The 17,451-nt window shown below is 41.5% G+C and overlaps 1 protein-coding gene across 6 annotated transcripts in view; it reads right to left on the reverse strand.

Annotated features, from left to right (window-relative positions):
• Positions 1–535: 535 nt before the first annotated feature.
• Positions 536–17,451, reverse strand: part of prkcz.L (protein kinase C zeta L homeolog) — a 118,243-nt gene continuing 101,327 nt past the window's right edge. For all 6 annotated transcript variants that reach the window (XM_018226006.2, XM_018226007.2, XM_018226005.2 and 3 more), the window contains 3 exons: positions 13,862–13,951; positions 5,091–5,206; positions 536–2,465 (listed from right to left, as the gene is read on the reverse strand). In XM_018226006.2, coding sequence (XP_018081495.1) covers positions 2,378–2,465; positions 5,091–5,206; positions 13,862–13,951 — 294 coding nt within the window. In that variant the 3' untranslated portion in view covers positions 536–2,377. The remainder of the gene's footprint in view (positions 2,466–5,090; positions 5,207–13,861; positions 13,952–17,451) is intronic.

A 17,451-nucleotide genomic window follows, 5' to 3' on the forward strand; every position in this document is an offset into this window, starting at 1 on the left:
GACGAATTTATTAAAAATGGCGGCAACTAAATTAGGCATAATCGCGATTGCACTCCATTGCAATTACCATCACAAATTTCCAATCACGGGGATTCAAAGTGGGGGTTTCGTAAAGGAGAAGGAATAGCATTTTACAATTGGGGATGTCAAAAGTTAGGAACCCCGAGTGACTACTTACCCGACACCCCGGGCGGGCGCTCCTATCAGCAGAAAACCGCACCGGCCTGGGGTTCTTCTAGCGACTACCATGAAGAGATCCTCTTCCTGCATCTTCGGGTCTTCTCACAGTTGCACATGCGCTGTAGACTGGAAAGCCAGACTTTAACGAAAAAGCCGGTTATTTCACTCTACTGCGCATGCAGGGAAATTTGAAAAACGATGAGGCAGGAAGAGGATCTCTCAGTGGTGTAAAAATAGTCACTTGGGAGTGCCTAATATTTGGCACCCCAATTGTAAAATGCGATTCCTTCTCCTTTAAGAAAAAAAAAGTAATTAAAAAAAAAAAGTAAAAATCAATTGACCACATCCAAAAATGTTGAATGTCCGCTGATCTCCATGGCATGGTGGTAGAGCTAATGAGATAAAGCATCATTTTGAGTTTGTTGTTTTATAAATCACAATTTGCCATTAGCTCCCAGTTGCCTGTAAAATATCCGTATCTCTGAGCGCGAGCATTAATAAATGTGCCTCTTAGGCTATATTGGCACACTTTAGGGAGGTTATTTATCAAAATCTGAATTTATCGCATTACTTTCTGAAAAATACTCTGACCAAATCCGCACAGGTTATGTCCTCTTATTAATCGCTACATTTTCCTGAAAAATTCCAGTGCAGGAAAAAACTCGAAAAAATCTCACAAAAATTCAAAACGTATGAATTTTAAAGATTTACCGCACGAAAACTCCAGATTTTTGCTTGAAAAATCACAATCTTCAGATTTTTGCACGAAACCCAGCCCAGATCAGGATATCTTCTCCCATTGACTTATATACAACCTCTGCAGGTCTGAGAAACCAGATTTTCAGATTCAGACTTTTTCTATCCTCTGGGTGTAATAAATCACAAAAAATGTAAGGTTTTTTTTTTTTTTTCACAAAAAAAAAAGTGATATTATAGTCAGAAAACTCAATTTTTTTCTAGTTTTTGGCATTCGGACTTTAATAAATAACCCCTGAAAGTGTTTCCTCCAGCTTCCCTCAGCTGTGCAGCCCGTTTCTATACACATTTCATTGCACTGTTCCTGTCTGCCAAGGCATGGAAAATAAATAATCATTTCTATATAAATTAAGTATTAGTCGTCGTTCGGAGAGCTGAAGTGATGGGATAAAGGGATGCTGGGCAGGCTGTAAACTAGAAGCTGCATAGAATGGACTGTTAATATGTACTGGAGTAGTAAATCAAGTATCTTACATCCATATCATGACCAAAATGGTTCAAGTGATCGTATATTCACAGTCCCACCCCCCCAAACAAAGAGAGGGGTGGAGGTTGACCCGGAAACTGCCTTCATTACTGTTCTGCAGCTTCTGCCGCATTATATAACATGGAAATACTGGAAAGTACAAAACAAATATGCTGAAGAGGATGTGCTTGGTGTGAGACGCATAGGGCTTCTATGGCTGAATATTGTTTGCAATGGAACACTGAGTTGCGGCTCATCGTCGCACGCTACAAACTAAGAATTAGGCACATTGCAATCTTGATTTTCCGAAAGCCAATTGTTTGGTTTTTTTTTTTCATCCCAACAACTTGTTTTAGTTGCTTATTGCTGAACCCAATTTGTTATTTTTTAAGTGCAATATTGCTGATTTAGACTCTCCAAATGTGATTAATATTGACTTGCTCCACATATATTCTGTACCTGGGACCTTCTCCAGTGCAAATATTTTATATAGCGTTCCCATTACATCAAGTCTATAAACTGCATAAATCTTAGAGCCCCCATCCCACAGTGATGACGGGAGGAGAAGACTTTGGGTCCATCATTGCAGCTTTCTTGCCCCGACTCTTCATCTGGTTCTGGAGCACATTTGTTTATCAGAAATTTGTTTATTGGATTGCCTGAAATGAAGAGTTCCTCCACACACAACCTCACAGCTAAATGAATTGGCAGATACTGGGGAACTTTCATGAGGCACAAGAAAATGGATCTACTGTGTAACGTAGCCAGAGATATCGGTGTTGGAATAGGATGGCAGCTACAGCCCAGAGACACTTCTCCTTCATTATGGAATTTCAGCAGCAGCAGCAAATCTTGTAGAACTGGCCTTTTATTCACAACCCTGCATTAGTTTCCAGCCTTGCATGCATATACTGAAGTTAAGGATACAAGTTCGGGATCAATCGTATAAATTGTCTATAGAGAGATTCCAGTCCTTCATACGGTCTCCTCCGAAGAAAGCAACAATGGGTTAATGTATTCAAAGCCTTCAAACTCAGATTGGTCTATTCGTTTTATTGTTTCTCTGCAAAAGAAGAATAAAAAAAAAACAAAAAAAAAAACAATCAACAATGGACGGTAAATTGTTAGAGATCAGTGAGTGTTTATTGAATAGGGTTATTTTGTTCTGTGACCAACAGGTGTCACTGCAATCTAAGAGCATATGTAAATATTATTATCTAAGGCAGGGGACCCCCTGGGAGCAATGCTGTGATTGGCTGTTTGGTAGCCCCATGTAGAGCGCCAGCTGCTGGAGGCTCTGGAATTTTGAAATAAGCACCTGCTTTGAGGTTATGAGAAGTGACCTGTTGCCTGCAGGCCTCTGGTTGGGGATCACTGAGCTGAGGTGTTTTCATTCCTGCTGCATACCTCCCAACATTTTTGAAATAGAAAGAGGGATAAAAAGATTTGCCACGTGGAGCCCAGATATTTTTTACTACGCCCATTTTTGTGGCCACACCCCCTAATTTCCTTGTCCATTTTACAAAATTTGGCAGGTTATGAAAGTTTGAACACAACTATGTGGTTTTCATGTGTTATTACAGTTTTGCTAATGAAGGTGAATTGCCCTTTTAGATGCAAATCAGTTTTCCCCAAGAGACCTGCTTATCTTAAATTGTTACAAAAGTATTTAAGTATCTATTCTGGGCTCTCAGCCAAAAGCCAATAACGTTGTATCTTTGTCTGGCTGTTCCTAGCAGGAGATCAAAGAGAAAGTCGGGAAATTTCAGTAACAAACAAGGGAATACGGGTTGAGCTGTCAAAATCAGGACTGCCCCTCGAAAAACGGGACAGTTGGGAGGTATCCTGCTGGTCCAATCAATACAATGGGAGTAAAAATAAAAAACAGATGCATACATGATAATATGCTGCGGTATAAGTCTGTGTAGGTCTGTATAAGTCTGTGTAGGTCTGTATAAGTCTGTGTAGGTCTGTATAAGTCTGTGTAGGTCTGTAGGTCTGTATAAGTCTGTGTAGGTCTGTATAAGTCTGTAGGTCTGTATAAGTCTGTGTAGGTCTGTATAAGTCTGTAGGTCTGTATAAGTCTGTGTAGGTCTGTATAAGTCTGTAGGTCTGTATAAGTCTGTGTAGGTCTGTATAAGTCTGTAGGTCTGTATAAGTCTGTAGGTCTGTATAAGTCTGTAGGTCTGTATAAGTCTGTAGGTCTGTAGGTCTGTAGGTCTGTATAAGTCTGTGTAGGTCTGTATAAGTCTGTGTAGGTCTGTATAAGTCTGTAGGTCTGTAGGTCTGTAGGTCTGTATAAGTCTGTGTAGGTCTGTATAAGTCTGTGTAGGTCTGTATAAGTCTGTAGGTCTGTATGTCTGTATAAGTCTGTGTAGGTCTGTATAAGTCTGTGTAGGTCTGTATAAGTCTGTGTAGGTCTGTATAAGTCTGTGTAGGTCTGTATAAGTCTGTGTAGGTCTGTATAAGTCTGTAGGTCTGTATAAGTCTGTAGGTCTGTATAAGTCTGTGTAGGTCTGTATAAGTCTGTGTAGGTCTGTATAAGTCTGTAGGTCTGTATAAGTCTGTAGGTCTGTATAAGTCTGTAGGTCTGTATAAGTCTGTAGGTCTGTATAAGTCTGTATAAGTCTGTAGGTCTGTATAAGTCTGTGTAGGTCTGTATAAGTCTGTAGGTCTGTATAAGTCTGTAGGTCTGTATAAGTCTGTAGGTCTGTATAAGTCTGTGTAGGTCTGTATAAGTCTGTAGGTCTGTATAAGTCTGTAGGTCTGTATAAGTCTGTAGGTCTGTATAAGTCTGTAGGTCTGTATAAGTCTGTATAAGTCTGTGTAGGTCTGTGTAAGTCTGTGTAGGTCTGTATAAGTCTGTGTAGGTCTGTATAAGTCTGTAGGTCTGTATAAGTCTGTAGGTCTGTATAAGTCTGTAGGTCTGTATAAGTCTGTGTAGGTCTGTATAAGTCTGTAGGTCTGTATAAGTCTGTAGGTCTGTATAAGTCTGTGTAGGTCTGTATAAGTCTGTAGGTCTGTATAAGTCTGTAGGTCTGTATAAGTCTGTAGGTCTGTATAAGTCTGTAGGTCTGTATAAGTCTGTATAAGTCTGTGTAGGTCTGTGTAAGTCTGTGTAAGTCTGTGTAGGTCTGTATAAGTCTGTGTAGGTCTGTGTAAGTCTGTGTAAGTCTGTGTAGGTCTGTATAAGTCTGTGTAGGTCTGTGTAAAGCTCCCCATAGACGCGACGATTCTTCTTGCCGAACGACCGATTTTAGGGAAGTCCGACCAATCCTTCGAAATTATCGTGCGGTTAGTGGTATTCGAACGATCGTACATCTTACGATTATACGGCCGACATCTGTCAGGAAATTGATCGGCCAGGTCAAAAAATCTTTGTCGGTCCCAGTGCAATCTATCTATGTTTGCAGGGCCAAGCAGGCAGCTCCCCTTTGTTTTCCTGGCAAATTGGTCTTTTTAGTTGATGGTCAATTCGTACTATCGTTCCGAGAAGATCGTGGTCTCACGATCAGGATCTGATCTTTTAAAAATCTTTACATCTATGGCCAGCTTAAGTCTGTGTAGGTCTGTATAAGTCTGTATATGTGTTAATCATAATGTCAGCCGACACTGCCTCTATTAGCTGTGCCACTACAGATGGTTTAGCATTGTACTGTACATGCACACAAGCCATAAAGCAACATACTCATCATCGGGGGTAAACTGCACGGGCTCACTGGTGAACTGAGTGTCGAAGTTTTCCAGCCCATAATCATCAGTTATCTGAGGTTTGAACGGAGGGACGACTTGCTTCTTCTCCAGCTACCAAGAAAGAAGAAATAAATAGTGAAACATATGTTCCAGTCTGTGACACCAGATCATGTGCCAGACGGTTGGGACAAACGGATGCAGAAAGTGGAAATGATGGAAACAAGTGGCTCAGGACTGGAGATTTCTACTCCACTGCAGCATGGAGCAACAATGACAACTAGAGTGGTGTAACAGGACAATTTATCCATAAAGGGAAAATTAAATACTTCATTTAACACTAACGTGTGCACTTTTTGGTGTAAAATAAAGACGTTTTATCGGGGCCCCAAGGCTGAATCAGGACTCCTATAGTCAGGAACAGAGAAGGGAGGAGGAACATTGGAGCAATTACAAAACATGAACATTTCCTATTACAATTGAGTAAAGCACAATCCATGGTAACTGGTCTTTATCAATGAACTGGAACACTTTCCCCCATGTAATAAACGTCACTAAGTTTGCCCGGGAGCAGTCACCCATAGCAACTAACAAGATCTTACCTTTTAAACAGGGGGCCAGTAAATACTAACTGCTGATTGGTTGCTATGGGTAATTGCTCTGGGGCAAACTTAGTGCCTTTTCTTACATAACCCGGTTTGTGTACTGGCACATGGGGAGATTTGTTGCCGGCCTTTAAATGGCAGATGAGAAAACATACACATTGCTTCATTCACCAGTTCCCTCTCCCAAGGTGGTGCAGATTTAAACATGGCACGCGGCTCCCTGTGTGTCAGTACCTATACCCTGAGAGAACATTGACAGAACTAACAAGATACAGAACAAAATACCTAATAGAAAAGAATCCTGGGCTCTTCACCCAGAGTATTACCCCTTTCCATGTGCTACACAATACTCCGTAAGGTAAGTCCAGATAACCAGTAATACAGCAATCACTATATATTTATCTGCACATTTGGGACTCTACTTCAGGAACAGAAATGCCCTTGCAAATCCAAAATACAGTATTTTCCTTAAAACAAGAGCAGTTCTAAGCAGTAGTCATAGGGACCTGTCCTATACATTGTACGTACAGTAATGTGGCTCCCAAAGGGGGGAACAGCCGGGGGCATTGCATCTGTGTTTGTCCTGTAGTGCAATTTAGGAGGTTCCATGAATTAGCAATGGCAGTGGCTTCATTCTGCCCCGTGGGCTTGTGCTCGTGGGAGAACAATGGGAAATACAGACAAATAGATCTTCATGAGTTTCCTCTGCTAGGAGTGTCCCTTGGGTGCAGAGCCACAGGGCAGAATGAAAGAATGATTATATGTAAGGCATGATGATGATGATAGCGCAGGTGTAAGTGTACGTGGGTATGTACTGAACTCTGCAGTTAGTGGCCATAGACTGATTAACATGGTGCTCCCTGCACTTACTGTACCACTCCAACTCTTACATTAGCCTCTCTCTCTATTATCATAATACCACTTACCAATAAGATAACATTATACCAAGATCCACACTTATTATACTTTATATTAGATGTGACCTTACATATATTATTACATACTCGACACACACACACAAAAGGATAACTGTACATGCCTCGTACACTGAATTGTATTACACAGAATTGCCATATAAAATGCTAACTCTTGTTATTCTAGTCGACAAATGGATTTTTGATACTTCAGACCAGATATAAGGCGCCTTCACAATACAATCAGAGATGCACATTCAACGCACAGAATCACTACAAACAAATGCAATAAGTGAGTTTGTTCATCAATTGACTTGGAACAGTGTGTTTGGGCCCAGAGCACACAATGTACGAATGCTGGAAACTGACAGTTGCGCCACACATACCAGTAAGTGCTTCTCAGCTGCCCTACAGTTTCTCACTCTCAATAGAATGGCCTTCTGCTGGGAGTTACCCAAAATAACTACTGACCAACAATCAGTGCCGGATTTCCCTTGGCAGTGCATTGAGGCCGCTTGGTCCTAGCGCCTGCCAGCTGTATCTCGTGCACACCCCGCCCCCCCCAGTGAGTGCATGTGCTGGAGCACCAGGGACCTGTGCATCTGACACAAAACAACTGTTATTATCCTTTTTTTTATAGGGTTCCAGCTGAAAGAGACTCCGTTTCAGTCCATGCCCCAGTGTTGCTTACAAGCTGCATTAACAGGTTATCACTGCCCAACTCATCTCCCACAGCCAAGAAATGACAAAGCAAATGCTGGTGCTGAATTTGTCTCTCTTGGGCCTGTCCCTGTGTGTGCTTCTCCATACTCTCTATACTCACAGTGATGCCTTCACATCTAATACACCAAGGCATGCTGGGTAATTCCAAGCAACCGCTTGCCAGACCAAATGCTGGGAATCTGCCACTATTCCCTTGTACTGTGTAACCCGTAGTGTAGGGGCCCCCAAACTTTTTTTTACCCATTAGCCACATGTAAATATAAAAAAAGTTGAGGAGCAACATAAGCATGAAAAAAATCCTAGGGGCTGCTCAATAAGGACTATAATTGGCTATTAGTGGCGCCTATGTGGACTGGCAGCCTGCAGGAGACTCTGTTTGGCAGTACAGCTGGTTTTTATACAACCAAAACTTGCCTCCAAACCAGGAATTCAAAAATAAGCTCCTGCCTTGAGGCCACTGGGAGCAACATCCAAGTGGTTGGGAATCACTACCTTAGTGATACAATCCCTTTAGCGGCTTCTCCTTACTAGACTATTCCTGTTTGCTGACCATCTGCCCAAGCAACATACACTCATATCAATCTCCCAGAACTGAATTTAGGTTTTGGCCACTCCTACACAGGGCCGCTATCAGGGGGGCACAGGGGGTACTGCTGTACCGGGCCCGGGCCTGCAAGGGGGCCCGGCATGTGCGCATGCATAGCATGTATATGTAGATGTACTCGCTCCGCCCTCTACACGTCATCGCTTTTGCGCAAGCGTGCTAGGTGCCCAGGTGAGTCGCTTGGGGGCGGAAAAAGTTGGCTACGGAGGCCAGCGGAGTACCGGCTTGAAGAGGAGGAGGAGGCTCGGGGGTGGTGGCCGTTGCCGACATTGCCGTATCCCCGCGCTGACATGTCCTCCTCCGGCACAATGCCGCTGTTTCTTCTGCCTCTTCCTCTGCGGCAGTGGGGATCTTGTCGGCCGCTACAGGTAAAACCAAGACCAAAAAGAAGCACTTCGTGCAGCAGAAAGTAAAGGTGTTCCGGCCCAGCGACCTGCTCATCAGTGCGTTCATATGGGGAGTGAACCATTTGGTAAGAGCGGGAGTGTACTCAGGCAAACTCTTGCTCAAGTCATAGTCAAGTAGCCAAAGACCAATGGCACAGCAGAGATATGAGCAGTGTGCACTGCTGCCAACATTACCTACACTTCCTATGGGGCCCACAGCCATATAACCCCTTTAGAATAAGTATAGGCTAGGCTTAATTGGTATTTAGATAAAGGGGATGTAAACCCAAAGTTACAGTGTTGTCTGATGGAAAATAAAATAAATTTAAAGGGAATGTCAACCCAGAAAGAAAATCTAGTTCTAAGCAACTTTGCAATATACATTCATTGTGCGCGATGTCACTTCCGTTTGTTTCCTCGGCCTCCCTACCTCTCACCCCCTCAGGGTGAAAAGCCATAACATGTAAGGGGGGCCCTGGCTCCAATGTTTTTTTTAAAAATATTCTCTGGGGCCCCAATTTTTTTTAACATGTAAGGGGGGCCCTGGCACCAATGTTTTGTTTTTTTTAAAAAAATGTATGGGGGGCCCTGTCGCCAATTTTTTTTCCTTTAACTTATAGGGTACCCTGACCACCAATTTTTTTTGAAAAAATTTTTTTTATGGGGAACCCTGGAGCCACAGTTTCTTTTAACTTACAAGGGGGCCCTAACCATCAATAGCTTTTTATAACTTGTGTGTGGGGGGGGGTTTACCTTTTTTAGAGCTGATGCCTGTGTGGTCTTTTAACTGTGGTGTGGAGTGGGCGTGATCTGGGGTGGGTGGGGTTTATGGGGGAGTGGGCCCAGGGGGCCCTGAAAATTTTGTTATATGGGGCCCAGAGATTTCTAATGGCGGCCCTGCTCCTACATCATGCCACACCCTTACATTTCCATCTAGCATGCAGTCACACCCATTACTTCCAAGCCACACCCCTTACTCAGAGAGACTTAAACAATACAGGAAGTTAGACATGTCTGTATTCAGCATGGTGATGAACCTTGTCCTGTTGTTGCCCAAACTACAGATGGATGATGGAGGGCACACTGGCAACCATAAATCTGTAAAGCTAAAGGAAACACAGTAGTGTCTCATTATGGAGACTGGCAGCACTGAATACAGATAAAGTGATGCCAACAGCACAGAAATCTTTGTCATCTTTGCAAACCTCCCCCACCCCAAAAAAATCTGGACTGTACCACTTTAGTCAGCAGGACTGTGTGTTATTAGTAAGCCATCACACAAACATGTATAGCCACCCCCCCCACACACACACAAATACACACACACACATACACACACACACATACACACACACACACATACTTTGACTACAGAGTTAGGAAAACGCATAACTAGTAAATGGCATTTTAACAAACACCAACAATTTCCTCCCAATTGAGCTAATAAATTGCTTTATAGGAAAGGAAACAGTGTGTTTTGCAAAACAAGAAGGTCAAATGAATAATAATAAAAAAGATTACTCATCTAAAGAACCAGCAAAAATATTCCACTTTAACAAAACTCAACTATAAATGCACATGGGGTGGGGGGGGTTATTTGTTTAATTACTGATAGAATTTATGTTGGGAGAGTAGTGTGTGCAACATCATGTTTCCCTCCCATTGTTAGCAGCGGGTTTGGAGCTATGAGCCTATCACATGTATTTAGGTGCCAGTTATAATGTGAAGACCTATGTCTGAAAATAAATATTATAGTGAAAATATATAGATATAGATATATATAGATGTATATAGATAGATATATATATATATATAGGCTTATGCTTGGAATTGTGCAAGGTTGTGGCCCAATAGCCCCTGGGGCCAATACTAATATATAATAACGCACATTGAATCAATCTGTTTAAAATGAAACTTGCAATATAAACATAATCAGTGGCGTATTTGGGGCTGCTGCCTCAATGCCACACTCTGTTCTACTCCAGCTTTAACCTTTAGCAGCGGAGCAGGTCGGTGGGCACGATGCTAATGCATAGAGCACTATTGCACTCGCTTCACTAGCATTTCCAGAAATTTGGCTTTTAGGTTAAATGGATACTGTATTGGGAAAACATGTTGTTTTCAAAATGCATCAGTTAATAGTGCTGCTCCAGTAGACTTCAGCACTGAAACCTGTTTCTCAAAAGTGCAAATAATTTTTTTTTATTTAATTTTGAAATCCAACATGGGGCTAGACATTTTGTCAGTTTCCCAGCTGCCCCCAGTCATGTGACTTGTGCTCTGAAAAACTTCAGTCACTTCAATCTCCCCACACGTGACAAATATATGTGGGGTATCTCTGCCCCGAGTCAGTCACTAAGAAGAACGCAATCAACACAACAACCATTTCAGCAGCACACTCCGGAACCACCTTGAAGAACGACTTCCAGATAGGGTTGTCAGCTTTTCTGGCCTTCCTATATATTGTTCTTTTTTCACTAATAATAACATTGGGATCAACCAACATTTTTACCGGCCAGACCGGTAAAATACCGTCCAGGTGGCAACCCTACTTCCAGATCACCGGTAAAATCTGACAATCTTTATTTTCATTTGCACATCTGATTCACAAACATAGAGTCCGAGGTCGGACGCGTTTCGTGGCTACGCACTTCCTCAGAGACCAGAAGCAGCTCCCTAACACAAGACTACAGCTGCCTGGTAGATCTAAGAACAACACTCAATAGTAAAATCCAGGTCCCACTGCGACACATTCAGCTACGTTGAGAAGGAGAAACAACAGCCTGCCAGAAAGCAGTTCCATCCTAAAGTGCTGGCTCTTTCTGAAAGCACATGACCAGGCAAAATGACCAAAGATGGCTGCCTACACACCAATATTACAACCAAAAAAATATATATACGTTTTGGTTTATGAATGAAATTTTATATTGTAGAGTGAATTATTTGCAGTGTAAATATTGTAATTTAGAAATAAAAATTACACCTTAAAAATCATGACAGAATCCCTTTAAGCCTTTTCTGGAATTGGAATAATGCTTTTCTTGCCTTACACATTAACTGGACTGAGGTTTCTTTTGCTGCCTTCTGCATAACTATAAATGGTTGTGACTCTAAGGCTGGACACATTAGGCATGTTTTTTTTTTCTTCCAAAACTGAATTGATAATTCATTAGCTGCACAATTAAGGGAAATAAATTCAATGCACAAAAAAATGATGATTACACTTGTTACCATAATCATCCAAGGAACATTTCATATGTGTGTCATAATTAGGAATTATGGATATTATTATATAAGAATTATGGATATTATTATAATGAAGATACTATAGATGAAAATATTTTTACAAACAAAAGTACAAAAATTATTTTTTCATCTTTGAGCAACGGGCTATATAAAAACACAAAAGGGCCACTAGATGTCAGTATATAATCATTAGTTTGGATTACGCTGGTTAAAATGAGGCCGTGAAGAATGTAAAAGCAGTGCAAATATATACATATAGTACCCCCAAGCTTTCAGCATTTGTCTTCCATGATACAAAACACTTCGGCCTATATGATATAATAGGTCATCCAGTCCCTTCTAAAATGGAACTTTCCCGGGCACACAGCAGTGCCAATTATAATGTGGGGCTGTAAAGATTTTGTTGCCAATTAAATATAATGGCACATTTCAATGTGACAAGTAGTCACCAGGTCAGGATTAAGAGTAACAATGTGTCAGTTGCTATGGCAGCCTCTCTGCCCAAGTGTTTTATCCATATATTCTGGTATACAAGGTGCCCACACGGACTTATCCAGCTTATTTAGTCTCGACCAGTCTCTTACTCTTATGCATAAATAAATATCTGTTAGAAACATTTATGACAAATCCTGAAAAATGAAAGTACTTTTATTCAATAAAGACAAGATTCTGCTGCCCCCTACTGACCATCGTAGAGAACTTGGATTTGATCTTGCCATGTGTTTGGTACATCTGTACATTGGATTGGGATAAAGTAGCCCATGGGCAGGTCAATTGCACCCATATGGGCAGATAATATAAAGCCAGACATAGGGGAGAAGTGTGTATATATGCAGTGATGCACTAGCAGTGGATTAAGTTTACTATGCCGTCATCACACTCACAACAGAGCACAGAATGCAGTGGATTTTCAGCATAGAAACCTTTCATTTGCAGCTTGCTTTGTATAACTTAGCTTGAAGGGGCAGCAGTTATTGCCCTGATTATGGGTCAGAGGACACAACACAAAAAAACGAGAAACAAACAAAAAATATTTCTAACATTTTTAGTTGATGTGCCTTTGTACATACAGTTAATGCATTTCTAGATGCACTTCCCTATTGCCTATAGGCACCCCAAGTGATCGTATTTACTTACCCGACACCCCAGGCCGGTGCTCCTATCAGCAGAAAACTGCACCGGCCTGGGGGTTCTTCAATCGAGCATCACTGAGTAATCGGCTTCCTTCTTCTTTCTTCAAATTTCCCATGGCAGATGCATGTGCAGTAGAATGAAATAGCTGACTTCTTTGTTAAAGTTCGGCTTTTCTCTCTACTGTGCATGCACAGCCCTGGGAAGAAAAAAGAAGCCAGAAGACAATCGCTCCGTGGTGCCCAAAAATAAGAGGGAAATTGGTTGTACATTGGACAATGGAATGTTATAAACATCTGAGAGTAAAGGTGGCCATAGACGAACAGATAATAACATACAAAAACATTTTCATCGATATTCAGTGCATGTATGGTGGGAAAAGAGCTGACCGATATCGGCAGGAGACTTGTATATCGGTTGGCTCGGAAGGCACCCAAACATCAGCCATTGTTAGTGCTGAATCATAAGATACAGGTAGAATTCTATTGTTTCTACCTTTATACGATTCAGCTCTACACGTGTGTATTGAAACGAGCGATCTTTCTTGGAAAGATCTTTTCCAAGAAAGATTATGTTACGTCTATGGCCACCTTTAGATACCACCATGTCTAAGCATTGGTTCCCAAAGTGTAAAGGCCCTGTCTTAAGAGTATTTGATGTAAATGGAAACTCTAGGTGCAATCATGGGCTTCCTTCCCAGAATTCTTTCTGCATCGGTTCTACATGCAGGGCAAGGGAGAGCCCATTGTTTATCTGGATACACTTCTCTACAATTGATGAAAGCTGCAAAAGTGTCCAACCTGATCACCAATCTGAGGTGCAATATCATCATCCAAAAATGCAGTATTAGCAAAACCCCAATTTTACATTTTCCTGGAATAGACGCCATTTTTTTCACAGCCTTATACATTCAAGTGGTGTTTTTAATTTGTTCAGGATTTTAATTTTCCCCGAAGTTACTCCGTTTTGATGACAACCCCTGGGAAACACAACATTGGGGTCCTACTGTATATTATTTGTGTGTGCATATATCTATGTATATATTTTAATAAGGAATCCCTTGTTTAATTAAAACAACTCATACATTATTTAACTGAAATCAACACAATTCTTTGACAGCAGAACATGATAGAAGCGAGAGGAAAAATAATCATTCTTACCATATCCCAGTCTATGCTGCGGAAAAAGGTATGTGACTTAATATCAGAGAATCCAGTTTGAGGCTGGCACCCGAGTCTTTCTTTTGGATCCTTTAAATGCATTTAGAAAGGTTTGTTAGAATTGTTATAAACCTAGCATCTGCCCTTTAATTTAGCAAATAGAGCTGAAATCAGTGGGCAACCAGTGGCAAAGGCTATAATTACAAATGACAAAATAATTAAGTGTAATATGTACAAATATGACCAATCCTTTCTTTCTTCTGTGTGCATGAATCTGGACAGCTAGTCGGAATGCAGCCTTTTCCAATGTTCCCTCAAAAACTCTGCATGAAGTTCATTTTCTCCAACCGTCTCATTATTATTATGGGAATGAGTTTTAAAGGTCTGTGTTCTTACATTTATATAATGATAAAAGTTACCTTTCTGATTTAATTTGGATTCTGCCCAGGCGTGGGCAGGAGCAATTTATAACCACTGCAGGTCGAGCATATGTGTCTGCATATGGTTATTGGCTGCCTGCTCACCTGCATCTGTTGTGCTAGACTTCACTTTAAAGTAGGGATGCACCGAATCCATTATTTTGGATCCTTAGCGAAAGATTCGGCTGAATACCGAACCAAAGCCTAATTTGCATATGCAAATTAGGGGTGGGAAGGCGAAAATGTTTTTTACTTCCTTGTTTTGTGACAAATTTCCCTCCCCGTCCCTAATTTGCATATTTGGTTCAGCCAGGCAGAAGAATTTGTTCAAATCAAATCCTGCTGAAAAAGGCAGAATCCTGGCCAGCGACATTTTGTGCATACTGCTACTGAAAAATGCCTTACCCTTGAAACAAAACAGGGAGCGTTTGTCCATATATTGCAATATATTTAAGCTGGCCAACTACGTCAAAGTCATCCCATATCTGGCCAGTCCTACGCTCTATTTTCATCTGTCTTAAGTATATATATTTTTTTTAACAATTCGTTTATTGAAACAAACATACATTCAGTTATCACGACTGTAGTAGATACAATGTTTGTTCCTGTTAATATACATTACATGTAAGTAGTTCAGTTTTAACAATAAAACTTAAACAGATAACAATAACATGGTGTCTTTGTCGTTCTTCAGATTCTTGTCTTAGTCATGACTTTGCATCACTATTATTATGTTCCCTATGTTTTCCTCGTCATATTGAGTAACAAATATTACAATACAGTTCTATCCCGATACATCTGGTAAACCACAGTGCATCCACAGCAATACACAGAGTTGCCATAGGTTCTCAATTTAACACAGTATAAAGACATTGACCTTTACCCATCCCCCGTTTCCCACACATTATCGTCCCCTATGCATTGTAAGTGATAAACCCCTCAAAGTAGTAGTGAACCAATCGATAATCCCCTTACACTCGCACATCCCACTAGAATAACATGTATATATAAAGGATAGCATGAACTCAGCGTGAGCAGTCAGAGAGTCAAGGAGGATCTAGGTCAGGGTCCTCCTCAAGCCACAAGCCCCATATCTTATTAAATTTCTCAGGGCAACCCCTTTTCATGTATGCAAGTTTGTACAATGGTAGGGAGTGTTCCACCAATTGTTCCCAGTCGTTAACATTGGGGCCATCTTCAGACTTCCATTTAATTGCAATCGATTTTTTTGCATACATACAGAGTACAGATAGTAAGGTGCGATGCGCCCTCCTCGGGGACACGTCGTCCATCTGACTTAATAAAAGTACTCTGGGTTCTAACGGTACGAAAAGGTCGGTTTTAGCCACAATAAGCTGCACGACCGCCCTCCAAAATGATTTAATGACAGGGCAATCCCACACCATATGAAAAAAGTCCGCCGGGGAGTGTCGACATCTGGGGCACTCTGAGCTAATGGCCGGATTCATTTTATGCAGCCTTTGTGGGGTAAAGTAAACTCTATGTAGGTAGTTAATTTGTGTCATTCTGTCTTTACTACTGATTACTCCTTCGAAGATGGAACTCAGTGATTCTTCCCAGTGTTCCTGCGTGAGTTCAGGGATGTCCTGCTGCCACTTGGTCCACAATCTATTGAGAGGGGTACCCTTAACAGTCTGTAGTTGTGAATAAAAATATGATAGAGGCTTGCCTAACACCTGTTTATGTACCCCTACCTGTAAGCTATTTAGCGTGGTGTCTACCGTGTCCCCCTTAAACTGAGTCACAAACGCGTGTCTCAATTGCAAATATCTGAAAAGCATATTATTTGGCAAAGTATAAGTTTCTTTTAGGGCCTGAAAACCAATGAGTTTACCCTCCTCTGTGATATCTGATATATATTTTATGTTATATCTCGCCCAGAGCTGAGGGTCAGGGATCAACTCTAACTGCTTCAGATAGGGGTTACACCACAGCGGGGCAAAGCCGGAGCATTGAGAGTGTAGCTTAGGGTAATATTGATTAACCAAACGCCAGGCCTTAAGTGTCTCTTTCATCAGAAGGGAGACCGTAACATTATAAGTAGCACCCCGATAAGGTAGATTTTTTAGACCTTCAAAGGACCCTGCCAATTGAGCTTCAAGAAGTACAGACGCATTGGTGTCATCAGAGTTGGCCCAATTCCTCACAAATACCAACTGAGATGCCAAATAATAAAAGAAAAGGTTAGGGGCCGCCAAACCTCCCTGCTGAGTCGGGAGTTGTAAGGTGGTGAGAGCTAGTCTAGGGGTAGCATTATTCCAGTACATCATAAGTGCAAGGCTTTTGAGTTTAGAGAAGATCATATGAGGAATCATTATTGGGGATTGTCTAAAGATATAAGTTAATTTCGGTAGTATCACCATTTTAAAGAGGTTTATCCTACCGATTAAAGATAGAGGCAAAGTAGCCCATGCAGTTCTTTTCTGTTCCATATATCGTATTTGAGGCAGAATATTAAGTTCTATGTATTTATTTAGATCAGCATGGATCCAAATCCCCAAATATTTGAAGGTGGTCACCCAATTAAGTCCCAAAGTCCTCTGAGGATTATCCGGTGGAAGAGTATCTATAGGAAAGAGAACCGACTTGGACCAGTTTATCCTGAGTCCAGAATAATTAGTGTGATCATTTATAATGTTTAGAGCTTGCGTCAGTGCCAGGTGTGAGTTAGGCAGGTATAGTAAAGTATCATCAGCATACATTGAAATGACCTCAGTTAGGTTCCCAATCCTAAGCCCTTCAATGTCCCGGGAGGCCCTGATGCGACAGGCCATGGGCTCCATGGCCAGTGCAAACAAAAAAGGGGAAAGGGGGCAGCCCTGCCTGGTTCCTCTGAGGATTGGAAATGGGGTGGATAATTTGTTGTTTGTACGGATTTTCGCTACAGGCAGCTCATATATTGCTCTTATCCAGTTAATGTACGATGGGGGTATACCTACTCTGTTCAACGTGGCCCATAAATACTCCCACTCGACTGAGTCAAAAGCCTTTTCGTTATCCAAAGAGGCAACCAGTCTACCACCTGGATTATCGTGTGTAATAGAAATATTCGTGAACAATCTCCTAATGTTTATATCCGTGGAGCGACCAGGCATAAAACCTGTCTGGTCCGGAGAGATTAAGTGAGAGAGTAAGGGCGCTAGACGGGAT

The sequence above is a fragment of the Xenopus laevis genome, chromosome 7L (assembly GCF_017654675.1).
Source record: "Xenopus laevis strain J_2021 chromosome 7L, Xenopus_laevis_v10.1, whole genome shotgun sequence".
Classification (NCBI taxonomy): domain Eukaryota; kingdom Metazoa; phylum Chordata; class Amphibia; order Anura; family Pipidae; genus Xenopus; species Xenopus laevis.